A 26155-nucleotide genomic window follows, 5' to 3' on the forward strand; every position below is an offset into this window, starting at 1 on the left:
AAACCAGGGATGGAAACCTGAAACCAGGGACAAAACAGAGCTTTCCACTGAGTGTCCCAGGGCAGGCACAGAGCCCACAGTCCGTGGGATCCACTCAAACATCTCCCTGGCAGGGAGAGCTGCTCCCCACGAAGTGTCACAGGAGAGGCGGGAGGAGGAGGGAAGTGCAAAGTGAGTGACTTTCCCCGCCCTCACACCCCCACATCCACCTACCCTGCTTCCCACACAGCCCCTCGCCCCTCCCTCCACCCACAGACTGAGAAAGTGTGTCACCAGGGAACAAATGCCATCTCCCAGGAGGAAGGAGGAGGAAGGGGGAGAAGAGAGACTTCAGTTGTGTGCCTGCGGGGGCCGGGGTAAGGAAGCAGAGGTTGCTGAGCTTCCCAGCTGTGAAGGACACCCCCTCAGAACCGTGACCTTGACATCAGCCTCCCTCTCTCAGAGGGCTTGAGACCTGTGGGGCAGGAGCCACAGCCCCCACACTCAGGATCACATGGCCAGGAGGACCTAAGAAGAGGCCCTGAAGATGCAGATGAAATCTATTAACCCCAAAGAGCCTTTGCCAGCTGAGTGGGCCCACCATGAAGCTGATATCCCAGACTTTGCATCTCACTGCACCCTGGCTTAGAGGGGGCCACTGACCTGCCCTTGCCACCCCCTCCAGCCCTCCACAGACAAGTCGGCCTCCAAGGGTTAATGTGCTGCCTTCCTTTCCTTTTATCCGCCCCCACTGAGCTGCCACATGCCAGCAATGATGCACTTCACACTGTTATTACTGTGATTTATTTAGTTTTAATTTGGGGGTGAATCTCGTGCTATAGGAAGCAGGAGGCCAACAGTTTGGCAAGAAGCAAAGCCACGCAGGGGCCTGTGCCATGCCAATCCCGTCCCCTCTGCCTGGGGTCCCTCTGTCCTCAGCCTGCTCCTCCTGGCCTGTGGCCTTGCTCCTGACTCAAACCCTAAATTGGGTTTGCCCTTCATTTAATCTCCTCCACATAGCTTTTATTCCCTCATCTGCAAAATGTGATAAATAACAGTACCTACCTCCTATTTTTGCAGAGAGGATGAGGTGAGATAATGCACGGAACACAGTACAGCTGTTCTCACACAGTAGACTCTCAATAATTAACAGATATTATTAGGTTGATCCCTATGAATCACATTACATTGCAGAACCCAAACAACCAAATATCAACAACTTCATATGGTTCAATCTTTTTTTCTTTCTTTCTTTCTTTCTTTCTTTCTTTCTTTCTTTCTTTCTTTCTTTCTTTCTTTTTTTTTTTTTTTTTTTTTATTCATGATAGACAGAGAGAGAGGCAGAGACACAGGCAGAGGGAGAAGCAGGCTCCATGCACCGGGAGCCCGATGTGGGATTCGATTCCGGGTCTCCAGGATCACACCCTGGGCCAAAGGCAGGCACTAAACCGCTGAGCCACCCAGGGATCCCCCTCAACTAATCTTTTGTACTCAGGGCCACAGAGGTTCCTTCTAACCCCTACGATTTCCCTACTGAAAGTTGCAGTGAAGTCCCCTTTCCGCTCCAGTGCCAGAGCCCCAGCACCCCGCAGCCAGAGCACTGCTGGTGCCTTTGAGAAGCACAGCATCCCAGGACCCAGCCCAGCCCAGCCCAGCCCCGGCGGCTACCTCTTTGCCCAGGTCCTCACGGATGACCTGGCGGACCTCTTGAATGCTGCTCTGCGGGGCCTGGCTGTGCAGCACCTTCAGCGTGCTGGTGTACTCCTCGGGCAGCAGGTAGTCCAGAGCCCCCAGGTGCTGGCCCACCTTGATGAAAGTGCCCCGGTTGGCACAGCAGAGCTCACAAAGACGCCTGGCAGAACGGAGGTGCACCTGCAGGGAGACAGGCCAGGGCCAGAGAGGGATGAGTGCCCACTGCCCACTGGAAATCACCCCCTTTGCTTGCCCCCTCTGCCTGAAAACCCTGATTCGCTCCTCAGAGTACACACACACACACACACACACACACACACACACACAGCTTCATTCACTGACTGCCTCCATGCTCTCCTTTGGTCTTGGTACCTAGAGCAGTCAATTCCAGCCTCATCTTGAGGCCAGCCCCCTCATATGGCTGATGCTCCGATGCTTCTGATCCTCTTTCCATCAAGATTCATCTGGCCCAGGAACCAGAGCTTTCATTCAAGGCTTTTAACAATTCTAATCTACTAATGATTCATTTGAGGGTACACTGAGTTAATGTATGTGTCACCCAAGCCTCAGACATATTAATAACACTATCTGCTTAGAGATCTACGGTTTCTAAAACATGCTCATATGCACTATTTCTTTTAATCCTTATAGCAGTTCAGGGAGTCAGGTACTGGTATCTTTAAAAATAAGAAACTCAGATGTGGTGCTTATGAATAAATAGCTAATAAAGGTCAAAGGAAGGTCTAGAAAATGCTCCAAACCTAGAGTGCTTTTAACTCAGCAAACAGAGCAGGAGACTCCTCTTAACTGGAAGAAAAGTTTTACTGGGAAACATCAGGTGCATAGAGCAGGCAGCTGGGAAGGTTACCTATGACAGGGCAGCCTTAACTTGCAGCCTGATGCCCACTGTCCTTCCAGAGCTGGGAGGTAGTACCCCCTGTCCCCCAGGCTGTATATCCCCCAGTTATCACTCCAGCCCAGCTGAGGACCCTTGGACCTGCAAGGGTCCTGCCTTCCTGAAGCTACAGCTTCTAAGGCAGGATAGAGCCATGGGCACACACAGAAGGTAAGGGAGCCCAGTGCCCTGTGGGAACCTCTTGTACCCCTGAAATCAACCAACAGGGATAAACATCCATGATAGATTTACACTCTCTTGGGTGTTATGGAAGATGCCAACATAATTAAGCACATACTGGAGGCAATGAACCACCTGAGGAGTTTAATAACTTTTGGCAACAAGGATGGAAGAAACAGTTAAAGATCCTATACAATTAGTTGCCAAGTGGACCATACAGAAAACTGCTACTTTTTAAAATATATATATATATATATATATATATATATATTATTTATTCATGAGAGACACAGAAAGAGAGAGAGAGGCAGAGACACAGGCAGAGGGAGAAGCAGGCTCCATCCATGCAGGGAGCCCGATGTGGGACTCGATCCCCGGTCTCCAGAATCAGGCCCTGGGCTGAAGGCAGCACTAAACCGCTGACCACCCAGGCTGCCCAGAAAACTGCTACTTTAGAAATTAAGAAGATAACACTACAGCCCTCAACACCCTTGTCCCAGCAGCCAGGATCCCAACTGCCCTGTCCCACCACAGCAGAGCAGATGCCCCAGACTCCAAAGTCAGGACACTGGGAGTTGTCCTGAGGTCCTTGTGGGCATCCACTACTGGCTCTGCTGGACACCTCGCTGCCCCCACCCCCATTTAGGAGCCCTAAATACACATGACTCCATCCGCTGGGCAGAGTCCTCCAGCCTTGATGTGGATATCTGGTCCCAGCTGGGCCACAGAGAGTCTTTTTTCCCTGACGGAAGGGTGTAGGGAGAAGGAAATTAATCCTAAGAATGAAGAGAGAAAGATGCTCTTAGATGGGATGAAAGATTGTGGGAAAAGGTGGTGAATTCACTTTAAGAATTTGGAACTGGGGACTCAGCTGACCAGTGGCAGGTGTCAGAAAACCAGTGCCATGGCCGGCTAAGGCCATGCCCAAGCCCTGGTTCTGAGGAAGTGAGAAAGAAGGCAAACATGGTCAAACATGAAACCAGGCATTTTCTCACAGAGCAAAGGTCCAGGCTGGTGTGAACAAATTACTTTTTGTAGCTCAAATAATCATTCCCCAAATTCCAGCCCAGAAGAGGAGAGATCATAGTCACTGGCAGAATAAGAAGGAGTGGACAGGCATCTACAACCCACTATTCCCTAAGGTACACTATGACTGGAGCCCACATCCAGCTGGACACTCACAGCTGGCTGCCCTGCCACTCAGCTGCCCTCTCCCCCAAGGAGACACGCTCAACCCCCCACATCAAAGCTTCTCTGGAGTCAAGGCCACATGGAAGCAGAGGGCTGGGAGGTGAGATGAAGACACACCCCGCTTTCCCCACCCTGCCCAGTAAAGACCTGAGCCACTGTGTATTCACTGGGCCCTGCAGCAGGCCGGCTGCATGCCCTCCACCACATGGGAAGACGCGACTGAGCCGCTTGCACACACCGAGGGACTTGCAACAACAGGATCACACTGAGAACCGCAGGAGCTCAGATGCAAGACCCAAGAGAGCTGGAATTAGAGGAAAGACTCACTCACAGGATGCAAGTGGGTGTATGCTGCTCAGAACTATGGCCTCCAGGCTCCAAATCCGCCCTTCTCCGCCCCACACTGTGATCCTAGGGCTGCACCCTGTCGTTTCTCCATTGTCAGGTGGCTTCTTATTAAGCTTTGTCTACAGGTGTCTCTGGAGGGACACTGAGGCTACCAGAGGGAAAGGAGGCTCCCTTCGAGTGTCAGTGTTGGCATTTTAGCTCAGCAGCCAGAAGGCCAGTGGTTTAGGGGTGGCCCCCCCAGAACAGCCCATCCCCAGTAAATTTCCCCATTACTCGGCAGGCCCCTGTGATGGACTCACTGAGGCCCACACCCTCCAGCAAGTGTGCTGACCAGGCAGCAGGCTGCTCCTATATGTTAGCTCCAGTCCACACCCTCCTACAAATTTTACTCCCACTCAGTCCACTCTCCCCTCGACCGTGCCTTCCATTGGGTCTCCTCAGCACTGGGCAGACCTCCACCTCAACCTTGCAGGTGGGAGGCCCTCAGCTGAGTTCTGTCCTTGTTCACGACCCCTCAGCCCGAGAGAGAGCAGCTGCTTTGTGTGCTTACTACTTTTTACCAGTTAATAATCTTTTCTGTTAAGTCTTCCCCACTTGAACCCTCTTGCACTGTTGGTGGGAATGCAAACCAGTGCAGCCACTCTGGAAAACAGCATGGAGGTTCCTCAAAAAGTTAAAAATAGAACTACTCTCTGATCCAGCAATGGCACTAGTAGGTATTCACCCAAAGAATACAAAAATACCAATTCAAAAGGATACATGCACCCCGATGTTTATAGCAGCAGTATCTACACTAGCCCACTAGCCAAATTATGGAAACAGCCCAAGTGTCCACTAACTGATGAATTAATAAAGAAGATGTGAGATATATATATATATGTGTGTGTGTGTATGTATACATATGTATGTGTGAATATTACTCAGCCATAAAAGAGAATGAAATCTTACCATTTGCAACAATACCAATGGAGCTAGAGAGTATTACGCTAAGTAAAATAAGCCAGTCAGAGAAAGACAAATACCATATGATCTCACTCATATGTGGAATTTAAGAAACAAAACAAATGAGCAAAGGGAAAAAAGAGAGAGAGAGAGAGAGAGAGAGAGGCAAACCAAGAAACAGACCCATACCTATAGGGCACTGATGGTCACCAGAGGGGAGGAGGGTGGAGGGATGGGGGAAACAGGTGATGGGGCTTAAGGAGGGCCCCTGCTGTGATGAACACCAGGTGTTGTACGGAAGTACTGAATCACTGCATTGTACACCTAACTCTACTATTATGCTGTATGTTAACTAACTGGAATTTAAATAAAAACTTTAATAAATAGAAAATAAAAGAATGGATTCCATTCTAAACTTATTTTTTAAAGGATTTTATTTATTCATGAGAGACAGAGAGAGAGAGAGAGAGAGAGAGAGAGAGAGGCAGAGACACAGACAGAGGAAGAAGCAGACTCCATGCAGGGAGCCTGACGTGGCACTCGATCCCGGGTCTCCAGGATCATGCCCTGGGCTGAAGGCAGCATTAAACCACTGAGCCACCCGGGCTGCCCTAAACTTTTTAATACAGTGTATGCTCTGCAGTTTACTTACATAGTAATCAATGTGAAATAAAGATCTCAGAAATTTAAAAAAAATAAAAAAGTTTTCCCCCGTCAGATATTGGTATGATTGGTCCCTTATGGATACATAGGATTGGTCCCTGAAATCAAATCTGAATAAACTAGGGTAAAAAGAAGGGCATTTCAGGGATGTCAGGTTCAGTGGTTGAGCATCTGCCTTTGACTCAGGGTGTGATCCCAGAGTCCTGGGATCGAGTCCCACATTAGGCTCCCCACAGGGAGCCTGCTTCTCCCTCTGCCTCAATGTATCTTAAAAAACAAACAAACAAACAAACAAAAAACCATTTCAGATCAAGAGGACAATACAGCAACATGTATCTGTGTGCTGAAGACCTACTCCACTGTTTTCTTTAGACTGGATTCACACCTTCATTTGTCTCTGCCACTGGCGGCCCTCAGAAAGCACCAGCCTCGATGATGTCAGTTGAAAGATTAAAAAAAAAAAAAAAAAGGAAAGCACCAGCCTACTGCCCATCACCTGCAGCTGGAGCCTTGGTAGGGTATCTCTTGGCACAAAGTGATGGTCACCTTCAAGACACTGTGTGGACAATACAGGGAGCCCTTTCTGGTCACACAAGCCCAGGAAAGCTGGTTGACTTCCAACTTACCAATCATTTGGCACATCAGCCATAGGGGCAGAGACCATGTGCATCCCCTGTACGCTCTGTGTACCTCAGGGAAAGCTGTGCAGGAGCCATAAATGTAGATTGATGACAACTATGAGTTATACACTCACAAAACCGTCACCCATGAAGCTGAGTCAGCATCTACTGCAAATGGCACCCACATTTCAACTAAAGAGGCCCCAAAGTCACCTTCAACTAGCTTCTAAATAAACACACACACATACACACAAGTGGTGAGGGATACTGTCATTCATCAAAACTTTTTAATGTTCTTTTAAGGCCAAAAAACACAAATGCAGAAGAACAGAGTAGGGTTTCTGATCTCCGCAGTCCCTTTTCAGCTCCAGCTTCTAGGGCTTCCCTGTCCTTTGGATTCAGAAGGCAGGTCCCATTCAAACTTTCAAGAAACTGCTGCTTAGTAACAACTCTCCTTTTAGCATTCACTTCTCTAATCTGATTCCTTAAGGGGTTGTGTCTGCTGACAGCAGGGACTATTCATGGGGAACCCACAGTTCTCTCCCACCCAGGAAACTTTCTAACCCCAACAAGGACTGTGCTTCAATGAAAAGGTAAAAGCTTCTAGAATCTCCAGATCGGCACTCTCCTGTATCTAGTCGTGCATACTATACATCATTGGGTGTGCACCTGCACAAGCCTAGAGACCCCAGGAAGGACATGCCAGTCAACAAAAACTAGTTGATTCTAGGTTTGTCCAAAAGAACCTGCTGCGGTGATGGAAATATTCTCCATCCGCAGTGTCCAATAACACAGCGCCCACCAGCTACCACTAGATACCGGGCACTTAAAATGGGGCTAGTGTGATGGAAGAACTGAATTCTTCATTTTACTTAATTATAAATAATTTAAATCATCACATGTAGCTAGTGGCTCCCATATTGGACAGCTCAGGCTTATCAATCAGTAACAACTATAATAAATAACCATTTCTTTAGTGCCCTGTTCTAAGTACTACTCCTGGCCTACTTTAAAAGCTGAAATAAAGGTGGTTATTACTGTTTTTAAATCTGCCCAATATCTCTGTAAAATGGATCTCAATATGTGTCTTTAGGGATGACAAAATAGGGATCCCTGGGTGGCTCAGCGGTTTAGCACCTGCCTTTGGCCCAGGGCTTAATCCTGGAGTCCTGGGATCCATTCCCACATCTGGCTCCCTGCATGGAGCCTGCTTCTCCCTCTGCCTGTGTCTCTGCCTCTCTCTCTCTCAGTGGATCTCATGAATAAATAAATAAAATATTTTAAAAAAAAACGGATGACAAAATAATCTCACAGAGGTTCAGTGACATTTCCAAGCTCCCAGAATTAGCAAAGGGTGAGACGTTGGTGTGTTCAACCATGTGCCAGGGGGCAGGCATGAACTGAATTTTTCCATGTATGAGCACCATGGGGATGCAAGCATTGCCAGGATGGTCTCCAAGGGCAAGGAGCTTACAAACCAGACCAAGGGGTGGACACATACCCATGACATTGGAATCACCAATGGCAGGCAATAGAGGTAGCTGCCCAGTAGCTCCAAAGTATGACATGTGCTGAAGAGAGGACCAGCCTGGCACGAGGGTGGCCATGGAAGCTGAATCAAGTATATACAGTTTAAAAGGCAAACAAAAGCCATGCTCAATCTTGAATACAAGAAGGAGTTGTAAAACATAAGGATTAACAGCATTGGCTTTGGAACCAAAAAGACTTGGGTTCAAATCCTACTTTGCTACTTACTTGTCATATAACCCTAACTTTGGGCCTCAGTTTCCTCATTAGTAAAAGGAGAACAATGATAACTATCACTGGGATGGCCACATGAAGCAATGCATAAAAAAAGAGTTCAGCACAGGGCTTAGCATACAGTCAGTGCTCAATATATGAATCAAAAAAGATGGCAGGGCCAGGGGGGAACCAATGTTCTTAGAAAAATAAAATTAAAAAAAAAAAAGAGAGAGAGAGAGAGAAAGAAAAACTCCCAGACCCATCCACTCCCTATACTTTCTTCAGACCAACAAGTCTGGACCGCAATCTAATAGAAACCATAGCTAATTTCATGCTCTGTCATCTAAATGGCATAGCAACCATGCATAAGAAATGCAAATAGTGATAGAGCATTATTCTACTAAATACACTGACTTTAGGTTCTCTGCCCCCAAAGGCCTGTCTACTTCTTCTACTACCCTAATACCAACCACTCAGCTGCTCACTGACCCAAGTGTTGCCTTTACCAAGCACTAGGTTGCACTGGCTGAGTGGGCGTGTGGCTGCAGCATGTCCTCACTGCAGAGGCCTGACATCCCTCCTTCTGTCCCTGCCAAAATACAGTAGGAACAGCTGGCATGGCCTCCCTGCCCCTCCTCCAACTTCATTTCCACTCCCAGCTCAATAACTTGCCTTATGATTATCTCATTACCAATAACCTTGCTGTAATGAGTTTTAATCTGCCTCATATTAATTAAAAGCATTGTTATTAGCTAGCTTGGTTCGGGGTTTGAGAAGGGGGCAGTGAATAGCTAATAAGATCAACCCAGTGCTGATTAATTATTGATTGGGAGGGATGGAGCAAAGAAAGGCCCAGAGAGGGCAATTCCTAACTCATGTCTAAATACCCAGGAACATGGGCTTTGGTCTCCAAACTCAGCAGAAAGTTACCAAAGTCAGACTGAATCAACAGGTTCCCCATCAGAACTGAGCAACAAAAAAAAAAAAAAAAAAAGAACTGAGCAATAATCTCCAATGGAGTTTAGGGGTGTTTGTGACACACAGAGGAAAGCGACAGACACACATGCAGACCCCACATGATATGAGGGGAAAAAGAGAGACAATGAAAGAGGATGTAAGAGACAGACCCCAAAACAAGGGTTTTTGATTAATTCTAGTCAAAAAATAAAGACTCAAAGGAAATGTAATGAAACCTAAACAGTGGTATCTCTAGACTGTGAGATCACAAAGGTATTTTTTTCTTCAAAGCTTTTTCTGTATTTTCCAAATTTCTTAATACTCATATGCATTATGTCAATAATGGGGAAGAAATTTGTTTAATCATCCCTCCTTCAACAATCTCTACAAACATAAAAGTCCAGCTGATTTTTTTTTTCAGATTTATAAAACAATGATTGTTACGGAACTGGATACCAGGCAGTTAGGACAGTGATTCCTGAGCAATGGGAGGCAAACAAGGTGAACCCTATAACTGTCCCAGTTTACTGCATCAAGAGTTTCCAGGCTCAGCATCAGGAAAGGGAAGCAAGGAAGTGCCCAGAGAACTCCCTGAGTTGGGGAGATGGAACTGGGAGTCCAGGAAAGCCAAGCAACAAGGCTTCTTCACACAGGACAGAGTACTGGACAGGAGAGAGCAATATAAAGGAGGAGCAATGAAGATGTGTGGAGGGTCCACCTCACATATTCAGCACATGCACATGAGGAAACCACCTGAGTCCAGAAAAAGATCAAAAAAGACTAGAGTTAACAGTACTCGGTGCTCACATAGGACCTACTTCCACCAGCCAGACTGGAAAATCTTGTAATTCTTGAGCCACTTGTTATAGCACTGTCCCAGAACAAAGCTGAAGAGTATTTATAAGAATACAAAAATACCTAGAACCTAAAATGATGTTCAATGTCTGGCACCTAATAAGAAATTACCAGGTATGCAAAGAAGCAGAATAATATAACACAAAATGAGAGGAAAACTATCAATCAAAATAACTCAGAAATAATAATAATAATATATAATTTTTAAAAAACCAGAACTGAAACTTATATTAGAATTAGTAGAGAGGGGATCCCTGGGTGGCGCAGCGGTTTAGCGCCTGCCTTTGGCCCAGGGCGCGATCCTGGAGAACCAGGATCGAGTCCCACGTCAGGCTCCCAGTACATGGAGCCTGCTTCTCCCTCTGCCTGTGTCTCTGCCCCCCCCCCTCTCTCTCTCTCTGTGTGTGTGTGTGTGACTATCATAAATAAATAAAAAATAAATAAAAAGTTTAAAAAGAGTAGAGAGGAACATTAAAATTATTATAACTGCATTTCATATGTTTAAAATTTAAGCAGAGACAAGAACAATATTTTTTTCAAAAAGAAAGCGAAATCCAAATGAAAATTCTAGAGATGAAACTTCAATGTGTGGTGTAAAAAATACACTGGATGGGAACAATGGCAGATTAGGCAATGTAGAAGAAATGATCAGTGAACTTGAAGACCTAGCAATAGAAACGATTCCAAATGAAACACACAAAGAAAAAAGAATTTTTTTAAAAAATGGAAAGAAATCAGTGATCTGTGGGACAAATTCAAGCAGCCTAGTAAACATTTAGCTGGAGTCACCAAAAGAGAGGAGATGATAGAGGGTAAAGAAAAAATATGTAAAGAAATAATGACTGAAAAATTTTCCAATTTGATTTTCTAGAAAGAAAGAAAGAAGAAAGAAAGAAAGAAAGAAAGAAAGAAAGAAAGAAAGAAAGAAAGAAAGAAAGAAAGAAAGAAAGAAAGAAAGAAAAGAAAGACCTATAAACCAACAGATCCAAGAATATTCAAAAGCCTCATATGGGATCGAGTCCCACATCAGGCTCCTTGCATGGAGCCTGCTTCTCTCTCTGCCTATGTCTCTGCCTTTCTCTGTATATGTCTCTCATGAATAAATAAAATATTTTAAAAATAAAGTATCCAGAGGAAAAAAAAATACATCATAGACAGAGGAACAAAGAAAAGAATGACAGCAGATTTCTCACTGGCAACAGTACAAGCAGAAGTGAGCAGAGCAACTCTCTGAAAGCACTGAAAGAAAACCCAGAATTCTATACCCAGAAAAAAAAACATCTTTCAAAAACAAAAAAGTAAAATGGAAGCTCTTTCAGGCATATAAAAGCTCACAGAATTCATCTCCCTCTACAACAACAAAAGAAAATGTTAAAGGATATCCTTCAAGTAATAGGAAAATGATATGGGAGAGAAATATGAATGTACGTGAGGGAAAAAAGACTAGAAATAGTAATTTCGTAGGTGAATACATAAGAATTTTTTCTTATTTTCTGTATCCCTTTAAAAGATAAACCGCTTAAACAAAAATGATAAAGTAATGTAGAGTTTATAACATATGTAAAAGCAAAATGTATTAACATCAGTAGCACAAAGGCTGGGAAGAAAGAAATGAAAGTACACTATTATAAGATCCTTACACTCTGTGAAGTGGTATGTCACTTGAATGCAGAATATAAAAGTTAAAAAAATGTATGCTGTAAACTAACAGAATCACTGAAATAACAAAAAAGCATCAAAGGAAATAAAATAGAATCATTAAAAATATCTAATCCAAAAGAAAGTATGAGAAGAAACAAGAAATATAGGCGAATAGGACAAACAAAATAACAAAACATAAATCTAACTATAACAATAATCCCATTAAATATAAATGGCCTAACTACCCCAATTAAAAGCCAAAGATTGTCAATTCGGATAAAAAAGAAAGATTCCTGGGGTGCCTGAATTAAGTATCCTACTCTGGATTTTGGCTCAGGTCATGATTTCAGAGTTGTGAGATCAAGCCCTGTAGTGGGCTCCACTCTAGATGTGGAGCCTGCTTAAGATTCTCTCTCCCTTCCTCTTCTTCTGTCCCTCCCTGCTCCAATCCCTCTCTTCCTCTCTTAAAAAAAAAAAAAAATCCCAGGGCAGTCCTGGTGGCTCAGCAGTTTAGCACCGCCTACAGCCCAGGGCCTGATCCTGGAGACCCAGGATCGAATCCCATGTCAGGCTCCCTGCATGGAGCCTGCTTCTCCCTCTGCCTGTGTCTCTGCCTCTCTCCTCTCTCTCCTCTGTGTATTCTCATGAATAAATAAATTAAATCTTTAAAAAAAATCCCAGTAAATGTTGCCTATAAGAAATGCTCTTTAAATATAAAAATATAAATAGGTTTAATGTATGTGGATGGGGAAAAGCACATCATGCCAACACTACTTAAAATAAAGCTGGAATGGCAATGTTTACGTCAGACAAGAAGATTTCTCTCCAATTCTATCTAATTCAATTGTGTCACAGCTGAATTCTACCAAACATTTAGGCAGGAAATAATACCAATTCCACTCAAACTCTTCAGAAAACTGAAGACAGAATACTTCCCAACTGATTCTATGAGACCAACGTTACTCCAATATCAAAACCAGACATTAGGGGATCCCTGGGTGGCTCAGCGGTTTAGCGCCTGCCTTTGGCCCAGGGCATGATCCTGGAGTCCCGGAATCGAGTCCTGTGTCGGGCTCCCGGCATAGAGCCTATTTCTCCCTCCTCCTGTGTCTCTGCCTCTTTCTCTCTCTCTCTCTCTCTCTATCATAAATAAATAAATAAATCTTAAAAAAAAAAACAGACATTAAATACAAGTGTCGGGGGGAGGAGTCACAGACCAGTATTCACTCTGACCATAGATATAAAAATTTTTTTTAATTTTAGCTAATCAAATCCAACAATTTAAGAAAAAGCTCTATTCTTATTACATCTTATCAGGTGGTGCATAATTTTGATTTGTCTCCCTACAGGCAATGTGAATTTTGATCACTTCATTAAGATGTTATCCACCAGGCTTCCTTACTTAAAGTTACTTGTTTTCTTTTTATAATTAAGTATTGTGCAAGGAAGAACTCCCAAATTTTATAAATTAACCAGTTCCTTATCAAATTCTCAATTTATTCATCTGTTTATTTTTGTCCATTTGGACTCATGGATTTCTACTTTTTTCAACATATCACAATCTAATACTATCATTGTTTTAACAGCCTCATTGAGGTATTTTGACCCATGATAAATGACACAGGTACAACCTATACTTCTTGATGTATGCATGCATCCATGATACAAAGTTTAATTCTGCATATGAATATCTAATTCAGGCATTGTTTGTTGGACAGACCTTTCTACACAGAATTGCCTTTGCCCCATTGTGAAAAATTAATCGTTCATATATGTGTGGGTCCATTTCTGGACTTTCTTACCTGTTCCATAGATTAGTTTGTCTGTTTTTACATCAATTCTACACTGTCTTGACTACTCTGAGTATATAATAAGTCTTGAAATCAAATAGTATTTGTCCTCTTTGTTCTTCTTTTTCAGTGTTACTTTCTAGCACTGACTCCAAAACCTTCCATAATCTAAAGTCCATATGGACTTTAGAATCAGCTTGTCAATTTCTACAAAAGGCCTGCTGGGATTTTGGTAGGAATTGCCGTGAATCTATATATTCATTTGGGGAGAATGGACATCTTAGCATTATTGAGTCTTTCTACCCATGAATATAATACACCTTCTCCATTTATTAGTCCTTTTTAAAACTTTCAGCAATATTCTGATTCTAGGGGCACCTGGGTGGCTCAGTCGGTTAAGCATCTGCCTTCAGCTCAGGTCATGATCCCAGGCCCTGCATTGGGCTCCCTGCTCAGCAGGGAGCCTGCTTCACTCTCTCCTCCCTGTTCCTGCTCTCTCTTGGTATCTCAGTCACTATCTCTCTCTCTCTCAAATAAATAAATAAAATCTTTAAAAAAAAAAAAGAAATAGAAATAGAATAGAAATCTCTCCTAAGAAAATAATCTAAGACATGGAAAATAGTCTATGCACAAAGGTGTTCAGCACAGTGTTAATTATAATAGAAAAACATATGCAGATGCATCCTAAAAGTGGGAAAAGGGAAACAGCTAAGTAAATCATGTAACAGGCACACAAAAAAAGTAGTAAGCTATTTTAAATGGACTATATGACAATATGGAAAATGCTAAGGATAACATATTAAGAGAAAAAAACAGTAAATTATATTCATAGAACACTGTGGTTTTAACAGAACAGTGTTAAGGTATATCAAGGGTACACCTGGGTGGCTCAGTCAGTTGACTGACTCTTGGTTTTACCTCAGGTCATCGCCTGGGTTGTGGGATTGAGCCCTGAGGCAGGCTCTTCACTCAGCAGGGAGTCGGCTTGAAAGATTCTCTCCTAGGGCACCTGGGTGGCTCAGTGGTTGAGCGTCTGCCTTGGCCTTAGGTCGTGATCCCAGCGTCCTGGGATCAAGTCCTACATCCAGCTCCCTGCATGGAGCCTGCTTCTCCCTCTGCCTATGTCTCTGCTTTTCTCTGTGTGTCTCTCATGAATAAATAAAATCTTAAAAAAAAAAAAAGAAGAAGAAAGATTCTCTCCCTTCTTTGCCTCTCCCCCCACTTGCCCAAGATATCTCTTTCTTTCAAAATAAATAAATAAATCTTTTTTAAAAAAGAAAAGAAGGTATATCAAAGTCACAGTGAGTTTGATTTGGTGAAATTAGAGGTAATTTTTCCTCGAATCTCTAAATTTTTTAGTAACATAATTATTACTCTATAAATGCTTTTCTATTTTTCAATTCAGAAATAATTCACACACCAAAGAATTCACCACTTTAAAATATACAATTCAGTGGTTTTTACTATATCTGCTAAGCTGTACAACTATCACTACCACCTAGTTCCAGAACATTGTTTTATTTTTTAAATCAATTATATTTTTTTAGTCACACTTCATATATATACAAAGTCTTGAGTCTTTGAAATAAAAAAAACTCATCTTCATTCAATTTATCAGTGCTCATTAATAGATGATAAATGTTGTGAACATCCAAGTATGTATAAGTTTCCTATCATCTTATGTTTTACTAACATCTAATAATTTCATATTAAAATGAGGATCAAACGTAAGTTGCCAAATGACCTGTCAGCATAAAACAAGCACAAATAGGTCCTTGATTTATAATTTTCACATCCTCTTCTCAATAATTACTGTTTGAGTTGTGGATTCACTGTACCAGCATAGAATAGGAGTTGCCAAGAAACAAAATCTTGTTCATCATACCCTCTGTACTAACGATCCTCAGTAGTCAATGAACAGTCCATGAAACTTCAACACACACTACCTCACCTGATCAAGGGTAAGAGTCCTTTGGGCGGTGGGGGGGGGGCGCACTATCATTCTCCCCATTCCACAGATGTGGAAACTGAGGCTCAAAACTGTTAGGGGGCTTACCAGGGTTACTGAGCCAATACAAAGTAGGTAGATCCAGGGTTTGAGTCACCGTCTTGGATTCCAAAACCCATCTCTTTCTACTAAAGTCTGCGGCCCAGCACACACACTGTTAAACACTACCCATGGGTTGGAAAACAACCCAGGAAGCCAGTGCCTGCAATGAGCCCTGAGTGTTGCCCTCTCTGCATGCTCACAACCACCTCCCACCCGCTGAGCCTCAGCTATTTCCCCCAGCCAGGCCACACGGCCACCATGGTGCCTGGTCACGTCTGGGCTCCCAGGAGCTGCTCCCGTAAGCCAGCTAGGACACTGAGATTAGAAACAAATTCATGACCACCCGGGGCCTGAGAAGCACCAGTCATACAGAGGTCAGGGAGCCACTAGGAGAAGGAAGTGAGTGAGGCCCAGGAGGTATAAGATCTCAGTGCAGCAACTGGATAAGGCCACAAGCCTGTACAGCCCCAGGAGGCGGGTCCAGAAAGGGGCAGGACACTGGCCACAATGGGAAAGGAGGACAACCTGCAGTGATAACCATCCAAAAGCCACCAGAGCCTTCAGTATAAATTCAAACTCCTACCTGGGCCTCAAAGACCCAGCATGAAGCAGCCCAGGCACCCGCTGACTTGATCTTTTCCCCTCCCCACATCAATAGCTATCCCCCAACCTAATGACTGGTAATGTCCTATGCCATCCTCTGCCCTCCAGTCTTTGCAGCAGCCACTCCAATCTCACCACCCCTTGCTCCTTTTCATCTGTCAAAATCCTCTTCAGCCTGGACCCAGGCCTCCTCCCCTCCCCTCCTTTCCTTCCCTCTTCTCTACTGAGTCCCAGCCTGGCCCGTTCTCTTCTCTTCCCCCTTCCCGCCTTACAGAAGCAGCTGCCTCCCCCATCCCAGACCTATCAGCAGAGCCTGGAGTTCCATCCCCAGTGGGGCTCTCAGCTCTTCTTTCATCTGTGCCTCCCTATGACAGAACTGGGCCCGGTGCAGTTCTGTGGCCCTGATTGCAGGCTCTGCTCTGGGCCCACATGACAAAAAGCAGGGAGACAATTGCACATAAGGCCAGGCTGCTACCAAATCAGGCTACAGCCCAAGGTGAGAGGCCCAGAGCAACAGAGCTTTCAAATGTGAGGGACAATGGTAGGACCGTCTTCCAAGGGGGATAGCCTCCATAGCCCTCAACCCTTCCTCAGCAGGGAGCAGACAAATAGACCCCAAGAAGGCTTCCTTGAGGATCTGAAGCAGAGACTTTTCCCCTGCAGTCAGGACTGAACTCAGTGATGACTCACTCAACAGAAGCCACAGACCTATCACCACACCGCACCCCAGAGAGCCCTCCCCACCCAGCCACTCCCATGCCCTACACTCTCTAAGGGGGCCAATAGACACTGCTTCCATCAGGAAATGTCACTCTACCAGGAGGTGAGGTCAAATAATACCAGGGCAGATGATTTGTCCTGCAGGAAGGAGTCACCTCTGGCCAGACTCCCAGGACCATCTGGGACTCTTCTAGCTCTCCAGGCTTCCCCATCAAGGCCACCCAAAGGGAACAACCACGGACAGCCTGCATGGCTGGACTAGGGCATAGAAGTGACCACAGCACAGCTTTTGGGTCTGAACTCTGACTGGGCCCTGCTGTCTAAGCCCACAGGAGATGGGTGTGAGGGGACAGGGCTTGGCACCAGCTGTGCACAGACGCTCAGTCTGCAGACTAGGAACACACTAGCATGGGGAAGCAGAGACTGTCTGGAGGAAATGCTTTAACAATGTTCAGATCAGAGGAGCGACCAGGCAAAATGGTCACGAAGGCCCCACCTGGCAGCTCGCCCTTGGAGACCCACACCAGGCCTCCAGAGCTCTGTTACATGTCCAAAACCAAAACAAACTTCTGTGAAGTAGGACACCCAGAACCACAGGCATTTACAGACCCAACACCATCTCACACTTGATTATTAGTACTATGGGAGTTTCATCAGCAAATTATAAATTCCAGGAATACTTCACACCCAGAAGACCTCAGAACATTCAACAGGGGAGAATGAGAAGTAGGTGTCTGAGGGGTAATAACTCCGAGTGATTCTGCAGAGGGGGTGAATGTGAGAAGGTTTTGTGTTCATATCCAGCAATAATCTAAAAGGACAATGAGGGACACCTGGGTGGCTCGGTTAAGCGTCTCTTAGTTCCAGCTCAAATCATGATCCTAGGGTTGTGAGATTGAGCCCCATATCAGGCTTCATGCTCAGAATGGAATCTGCTTGGGATTCTCTCTCTCCCTCTGCCCCTCCCACCACCGCCCCCCCCACCCCGCCTCATACCTGTATTCTCCTTCTCTAAAATAAATGAAATCTTTAAATAATAATAATAATAAAAGGACAATGAAACAAAATTAAACAGCTAAATTAAATTACCAATGTTAATTAACTAGTTACTATGTGTTAGGCTCTAATCTAAACACTTTATATATGTACTACCTTATTTCATTCCTTAACTACCCTAAAACGTAGGCGCAATCATTATCACCTATTTTACAAATGATGGCAGTAGTTCAAAATGATGAAAACACCCAGCCAAGGTCACACAGCTAAGTAGCAGCAGAGCTGGGACTCAAACCCAGGCAGTGTGACTTCAAGACCACATGCTCTTTAACCACATGAATATCAATACTAAGAAGCCAGCTTTTTAGAATACCTGGCTCCTTCCAAAGAAAAAGTTCCAAACCAGAACTCAAGAAACCTGAATTCTTTTTTTTTTTAAGATTTTATTTATTTATTCACAAGAGACAGAGAGAGAGAGAGGCAGAGACACAGGCAGAGGGAGAAGCAGGCTCTGTGCAGGGAGCCCAACGTGGGACTCGATCCAGGGTCTCCAGGATCACACCCTAGGCTGAAAGTGGCGCTAAACCGCTGAGCCACCTGAGCTGCCCAGAAACCTGAATTCTGCACCAGTTCTGCCCCTAACTTACTGGCCGTACAGTACAAGTCCTGAACAAATTCTTCTGGCTTTCCATTCCTCAGCTGGCTTATGTGGGAAATGAGAGATCAAGCAAGGTGGCACACATGTCTCCCCTCTATTACCACACCCAGGGCATACATTGGACAACACTGATCAGGGGAGCCTGGGTGGCTCAGCAATTTAGTGCCACCTTCAGCCCAAAGCATGATCCTGGGGACCTGGGATCGAGTCCCACATCGAGCTCCCTGCATGGAGCCTGCTTCTTCTGCCTGTGTCTCTGCCTCTCTCTCTCTCTCTCTCTCTCTCTCTCTCATGAATAAAATATTTAAAAATAAAAAAACACTGATCAACCACAACCCACTCACTGAGCCCAGGTGAAGACACGGGTATGCTCTACCGTGTATCAGACAACCGCTACCTACCAAGTAGAGTCAGAGGATGGAACGCACCTGCTTTCCCAGAGCTAGGCTGTTTCTAAGGCATATTCTGACTCATGAAATTTACAACCGTGTTAATGGGGTTCTAAAGTCAAAACTTTAACTCTAGCCCCACTGCAACTACATCACTGTCCTTAAACCTCAATCTTCCTTCTGCCAAATGGACATGATGTTACACATGGTCAGTTCTACTTCTTTTTCCAGTCTCCAGGTGAATAATACTCCACGCCAATGTCTGATCTGTGTTACACAGACAACCAGATCTCAGTGTGTCCTGCCAGGCCCCTTTCCTCTGCTTTTCTAAGGGAGCCTGAAAAAGGGAAGATCCAAGGCCATGACAGGATGACATAATAGGATGAAGGGGTATAGGTTCCTTCACATTAGGAAACTGTGTTTCTAGAAAGTTCCAGTTAAAGTGCAATCCCTAGAGGTGATAATACAGGAAATTATCTGTCATTGTCACTTTGGCAGGAATTTCTTTACCTGTTTTTCCAGACTCAGAAATGAAAAGTAGAATTCTATGGAATGGGATAGGTTCCAAACATGGGTTCTGTTTCAGAGAAGGCCATCCTAAAAAGAAATTTGTAGGAGGGGGCATTTGGGGAGGGCAGCTGGTAGGGGCTGAGAAGGCCTAATGAATAAAACATGCATCACAGCTGCCAAGGATACTTGCATTTTAATACGGAACAGTTTTAGGCCAAAGGAATTAATCTCTAATGGTGGAATTACAAGCATCAGCAATGATTTAGGGAGGTATTAAGCAAAGAAAGTTGTTCCAGCATCCCTGAAATCCCAACAAATGAGCTGATATGAGTGCACAAGCCCTCAGAAAACAGGGAATATGCTGCAAATTTAAGGGATTAATAATATTATTACTGGCAACTTGTGAGTCTGCCTGCCAGTGAACAAGCCTGCCACCACACAGACAAATCCAGATGCCCACAGGAGCCCAGGACATGCACTCTTTGGTCTGGAAAGCATCCATTTGGGAACCTAGTTGCCAGAAAAACTGAAGAGAACCCTTCCCTCCATCTGCCCCTTAATCACACACACTGAGAAGATGCATAATTAATTTGTTCTCAACAGTTGCTCTGTGGCTAGAAGAGCGAGGGCATTTCTGGAATGGCAATTACAGACAAGAAAAACAAATGTTAGGCCACAAGCAGAATAACATATCCAGCCAGCCTGCTTCCCCTCCCTTCCCCGCCATCCCACGTTCAGGCCATTTCCTCACTGCCTGGAGATCTTGGGGGCCAGCAGAAAGGAAGAGAAAACAAAATCCTCAAAGATACAGGGAAGGAGGCCTCACTCTACCTCAGAAAGAGGGAACAGCCACAAAGTTCAGGTACAGCATGAAAGTTACTAGAAGGGACATTTGGGGGGGGACAGCATAACACATATAGGAATTAGCTGAAATTAAAGAATTCTTAGGAGCGCCTGGCTGGCTCAATCAGTTAAATGTCCAACTCTTTGTTTCAGCTCAGGTTGTGATCTTGGGGTTGTGAGATCGAGCCCCGTGTCAGGCTCCACACTGAGTATGGAGCCTGCTTAAGATTCTCTCTCCCTTGCCCTCTGCTCCTCCTTCACCCCTTCCTTTCTAAAAATAATAATAATAATAAATCAAAAAATAAAGAAACAATTCTTGCTAATTTCATCCACTGTGATAATAATGGGAATACTTAGAAAACGTCAGCTGTTAGAGACATGCATTGAAATTACAGGTGACATGGCATGATTTCTGCAATTTAAAACTCTGGCAGAAAAAAGAAATGAAAAAATGATAGCAACATGTTTTTTTAAGTTTTTTTTTTTTTTTTTAAGTAGGCTCCACACCCAGAGTAGAGGCCCAGCATGGGCCCCAACTCAGGGCTTAAACTCACAACCCTAAGACTGAGACCTGAGCTGAGATCAAGAGTCAGACACTTAATGGACTGAGCCACCGACGCCCCTATGGCAACATATTTTAGATCTAGGTGCCAGGGTTCATCATATTTTATCTCTACTCTTAATTGCATTTGAATTTTCATTCATTAAGGGAGATCCTAGCCTGCTGTTCTTAACCTTTCACTGTGGCCTAGGAGCCCTGTGTTCTAGGCCTAAGCCAGCCTCTCCTGCTGCATTTGGTACCACATATCCTGTCATTCACTCTACTCCATCCCACTGCCCTCCTCTCAGGGTCTTGAACAAGACAAACTCATTCCCATCTCAGGGCTCTTTAGGCTTGCAATTTCATCTCAGGGCACACGGGCCTGCCTTGGTAGGGCCTCAAACTTGCCATCTAATGTGAAAGACAGAATAATGCCTGCACCCCAACAAAGATGTCCACGACCTAATCCCTGAAACATGGGACTATGTTACCCTGCATGGCAAAGGAGAACTAAGGTTGCAGATGAAATTAAGGTTGCAGGGCAGCCCAAGTGGCTCAGCGGTTTAGTGCCACCTTCAATCCAGGGTGTGATCCTGGAGACCCAGAATCAAGTTCCGCATCAGGCTCCCTGCATGGAGCCTGCTTCTCCCTCTGCCTGTGTGTGTGTGTGTGTGTGTGTGTATAAATAAATAAAATCTTAAAAATAAAATAAGAAATTAAGGTTGCTGACCTTGATATCTTGTGAGAGATGATCTCAAGTTATTAGGTTTATTAGGTGGGCCCAGTGTGATTACAATGGTTCTTTTCAGTGGAAGAAGAGAACCAGAGAGCTGGCAGCGTGAGAAGGACGTGGCCAGATGTTGCCAGCTCTGAAGATGGAGAATGGGTGCCTTGAGCCAAGGAATGCAGGTGGAAAAGACAAGGAACATCCCACTAGAGCCCCCAGAGGAAACACAGCCCTGCCGACACATTCATTGAGTCCAGTGAGAAGCATTTCAGACTTCTGACCTCCACAATTGTAAGAGAATAAATCTGTACCTTTTTCTTTTAAAGATTGTATTTATTTATTTATGACAGACAGAGAGAGAGAGAAAGAGAGGCAGAGACACAGGCAGAGAGAGAAGCAGGCTCCATGCAAGAAACCCGATGCAGGACCCAACCTCGGGACTCCAGGATCATGCCCTGAACCGAAGGCAGATGCTCAACCACTGAGCCACCCAGGCGTCCCAAAACATTTGTATCTTAAACCACTGTTTGTGGTAGTTTGTTACAGCAGCAATAGGAAGCAGTAGCTACTGTCTTAAAATTAATTTTATCTTTGCATTTGTGTTTTGCAAATGAAGCTAGGTGGGGCAAAGGATCATGCACCAGGGTATTTAGCTCACAAACAGCCCCACCTCCCCAGGGACTTCTCAGCTGCCCACTCACCACCCCAAGTGCCCTGGCTCCACCTAGTCTCCCCACCTGCACCCCACAGCCAGGCTGCTCTCCACCCAGGGTGGCAATCAGATCACAGTGGTGGGAGAGATCTGCATTTTGCCACTGCCCTTCATCCCCACTGTGGGCCTGAGTGCAAGCGTAGGCAGGGTAGAGTCATACGCACGTCAGGCAGTAGCCCTCCCCATTCTAAACTAGCATCACCTCAGCAAGTTCCACAGGAGACTCGGCAGGGACCCCTCCCCCACCCCTCGATCCAGACCCTGAGCACATCCCAGCAATGAGGCTGTAATCTCTTGGGAGCTGCCCATCCACTGTGGGTCAGGGCTATAGGGCCACAAGAAGGGGAGACTGACTTCCTCACACCACCCCCCTACCAGAACCCCCCAGTGAGCCCTGAAATTACATAGCCCTGCCTCTTCTGCTAACAGCATTTTCCCAGGTCTTCACCTGCTGTCCTGTCTCACTTCTCAGCTTCAGCTGGAAAAGCCCACATCAGAAAGCCCTTCCCCAGCCCTGCTTCAGTAGCTTTTTATCCTATGACCATAGTTTCTCTCTTAGGGCACTCAGCAAGAGCTGACATTATCCTGTTTACCTACTTCACGGATTCACTAAAAAGAGCCCACTTTGTGCCAAACCCTGTGCTGTGCCAAACCTGTTCTAAGTGCTAAGGATGCAGCAAGCTGGACAGACACCTGCCTTCCTGGAAAGGATGTTCTCGTGAGTTCCACTGATAGGTAATTATCTCATCCCCTCAAGAATAGACTGCCGTGTACCTACCACCTGGCACAGTACTCAATTAGAATCTGCTACACAGGGGGATCCCTGGGTGGCTCAGCGGTTTAGCACCTGCCTTCAGCCGAGGGCATGATCCTGGAGTCCCAGGATGGAGTCCCACTTCGGGATCCCTGCAGGGAGCCTGCTTCTCCCTCTGCCTGTGTCTCTGCCTCTCTCTCTCTCTCTCTCTCTCTCTCTCTCTCATGAATAAATAAAATCTTTTTTTAAAAATCTACACAATTGGGGCACATGGATGACTTAGTTGGTTGAGCATCCGATTCTTTTTTTTTTTATTTGAGAGAGAAAGGAAGAGAGAGTAGGAGGAGAGGCAGAGGGAGAAGAGGGAGAGAATCTCAAGCCCACTCCCCATTGAGTGCAGAGCCCAACGTGGCTCCATCCTAAGACCCTGAGCTCATGACCTGAGCCAAAACCAAGAGTCAAAGGCTTAACCGGCTGAGCCACCCAGGCACACTGGGGTGTCCGACTCTTGATTCTGGCTCAGGTCGTGATCTCAGGGGTCATGAGATCAAGCCCCAGGCAGGTTCCACGCTGGGCATGAGGCCTGTTTCAGATTCTCTCTCCATTTTCCCCTCCCCCACGCATACGTGCATGCTCTAAAAAATATAAATAAAAACTTTGCTACACAATTGACTGTATGAATCGTGAGTGGCGTAGGTACTCTGCACTGTGACCAGGCAGGGCATGGAGACATCCTTCTTCATCCTATATACAGAGTGGGGGGAGGGGGAGGCATGAGGATCTGGGGGTAAGGGAGGGGGGCAGTGCTCCAGTTCCTGAACCACGTTGCCTTAAATTAGCCTCACATATATCCCACTATTATCAGTCAACAGTTTATTTGTATATTTAAGTGAAGTTATTCTGCTAATTGGACATATGTCTCACGGTTCTACAAGGAAAAGTCTATTAAAAAGTCTTGCTGTAACAGGCAAGAGCTTTGAGGGTAGTTTTATTCAGGGACAGGAAAGGAGCTGAGTGGATTTTAATTTGGTAGAAAATAGCTGCTTGGGGCCAAGACGGTGAGAAGCAGGAAATCAAGAACAGGCTATTAGATTATTAGTGCAGTTAACAAGCATCTCCATCAACCTCATAGCTGCAGACTGCCTTTCACCAACTTTATTAGTTATATCATGGCCTTCCATCTACCCCTGCTATTCCAGCAAGTCCCATTTGAGAGACGCCAACACAGAGGCAGGAGAAGCCCATCCCATCCAAGCCAGTAGGAGTTGAGCCTCACCTCCTGAGCTCATCAAGGTGTGAGAATTTTGGAGTTGGGGAGGATAAATAGCTCAATGGGTTTCAGGAGACATGGTAGAGGGCTGAGGGCTGGGAGAGACAGTTGAGGAAAACTCTGGTTTATCAAGGCTTGACATATGGCTCAAACTCCCTTGTGCAGCTAGGAAATTCACACCTCGGCTGCTGGCCTAGAGGAACCCTAGAAGCTCATCTAGTCCAGATGAGAGAACCAGGATGCACATGGTTATAGGCACAGGCTCAGGGGCCACTTGATCTGCAATTAAATCAAAGACCCTGTAGTGGGCTGAATGGTAGTACCCAAAAAGATATGCCCTTATCCTAACTCCCTGGACTTGTGAATATGACCTTATTTGGAAAAACAGGATCTCTGTAAATGTAACTGAGGTAAGGATCTTGAGATGAGATCACTCTGGGTTGCCCAGGTAGGCTCTAAACTCCTTGACAAGTGTCCTTATAAGCAAAAGAAAACAGAGGCGGAGACTGGAGCGACACAGCCACAAGGTATGTCTGAAGCTACCAGAAGGAGCATGGCCCACTGGCACCTTGATTTTGGACTTCCGGCCTCCAGAACTGTGAGAGAATACATTTCTGTTGTCATGGGCCATCCAATATGTGGTGACGTGTTATAGGGATTACAGGAAGCTAATATACCTACTTTTTAGCCATGAACCCTTGGACAAGTCACTTTATCTGTGCTTCCATTTCTTCATCTGTAAAATGGGGGTAGATACCTCAGATTGTTGGGAAGTTAAAGGAGATACCAGAGAGAGAACCCTTAGCACAGCGCCTATCCCACGATGCTCAACGTAAACACTTGTTCTTAACCTCAAAACCTCACCTGGGAAACTCATTAAAAATATGGTTTTCTAGGCCTCACTCCAGAACCACCAAAAACAAATCTTTATAGAGCCCGAGGATCTGCACTTTATAAGGCTCCTCAGGTATCTCTGATCATTTGATAGTGCATTGTCACATTCCCACCTCCATGGCACACAGCCAGAATCTGTTCCTAGAAAGCTGCCCTTCCAGATACAGATTTCCCCACCATCCTCAGTAACCCACTACAGTAGTGAATTACCCTAGCACTAAGGAAGTCCTAGTTTATGCCATCCCTCATCACATGGGTCATGGTAGAAGCACCCAATCCAGGGCAGGAAAGGAAACCATTCAGGGTTTTCAGGGGGAAAAGCAATAAAGCAATGAGAAGCCCAGTCATGGTTAGTCCAGGATGGAGTCTGAGATGGGGAAGGACAGTGTCTCCAGCTGGCTTCTCTCCAGCTCCTGCCCCATTAGGTGTAGGCTAACACTCAACATGGCATCATCTCTCGGGAGCAATGCACTCTGGCCTCCTCCACCCAACCCCACAAGAACCAGGTAGCAGGAGCAGTTGGTGAGCAGCTCTGGGGCAGCAAGAAGTCAACCTTGTGTGTCCAAGCAGCCTGGGTAGGCAAGTAAGCTACAGATACATGCAAATTCAGGATTGGCTAATGGCATTAATTATACTGATCAGTATGGGGAGATGTCTCGCACATGGCAATAGCCTCCCATCGCCAAAACACAAGGCTTTTTTTTTTTTTTTCATTTTTTTCATTTCAGCTGTGGCCTCTGGCAAGAGATCATTGCTTCTGAGCAGCGGCAAATACCATCCCATCAGGCAACTTCAAGTGCGAAGCAGCCCCAGGAGATACAGAGGGTGAGCTAAGAGGAGAGAAGAGCTGAAAAGAAAGTGGCCAACCCCAGCAGGGGAGAGATGACAGCAATGGTGGGCACAAGCCAGAGTTTGGCCTCGCATCTGCTACAGATGGTGCAGCCTTTTCTCCCAGGGTGACCCGGTACTAGTAATGGTATGTAAAAAGATGG

At 45.3% G+C, this 26155-nt stretch overlaps 1 protein-coding gene across 4 annotated transcripts in view; it reads right to left on the reverse strand.

Annotated features, from left to right (window-relative positions):
- The window catches only part of ADCK1 (aarF domain containing kinase 1), a 116367-nt gene that overhangs the window by 68779 nt on the left and 21433 nt on the right, over positions 1 to 26155 (reverse strand). For all 4 annotated transcript variants that reach the window (XM_055303568.1, XM_055303566.1, XM_055303570.1 and 1 more), the window contains one exon: positions 1648 to 1851. In XM_055303568.1, coding sequence (XP_055159543.1) covers positions 1648 to 1851 — 204 coding nt within the window. The remainder of the gene's footprint in view (positions 1 to 1647; positions 1852 to 26155) is intronic.

The sequence above is a fragment of the Nyctereutes procyonoides genome, unplaced genomic scaffold (assembly GCF_905146905.1).
Source record: "Nyctereutes procyonoides isolate TBG_1078 unplaced genomic scaffold, NYPRO_anot_genome, whole genome shotgun sequence".
Classification (NCBI taxonomy): Eukaryota; Metazoa; Chordata; class Mammalia; order Carnivora; family Canidae; genus Nyctereutes; species Nyctereutes procyonoides.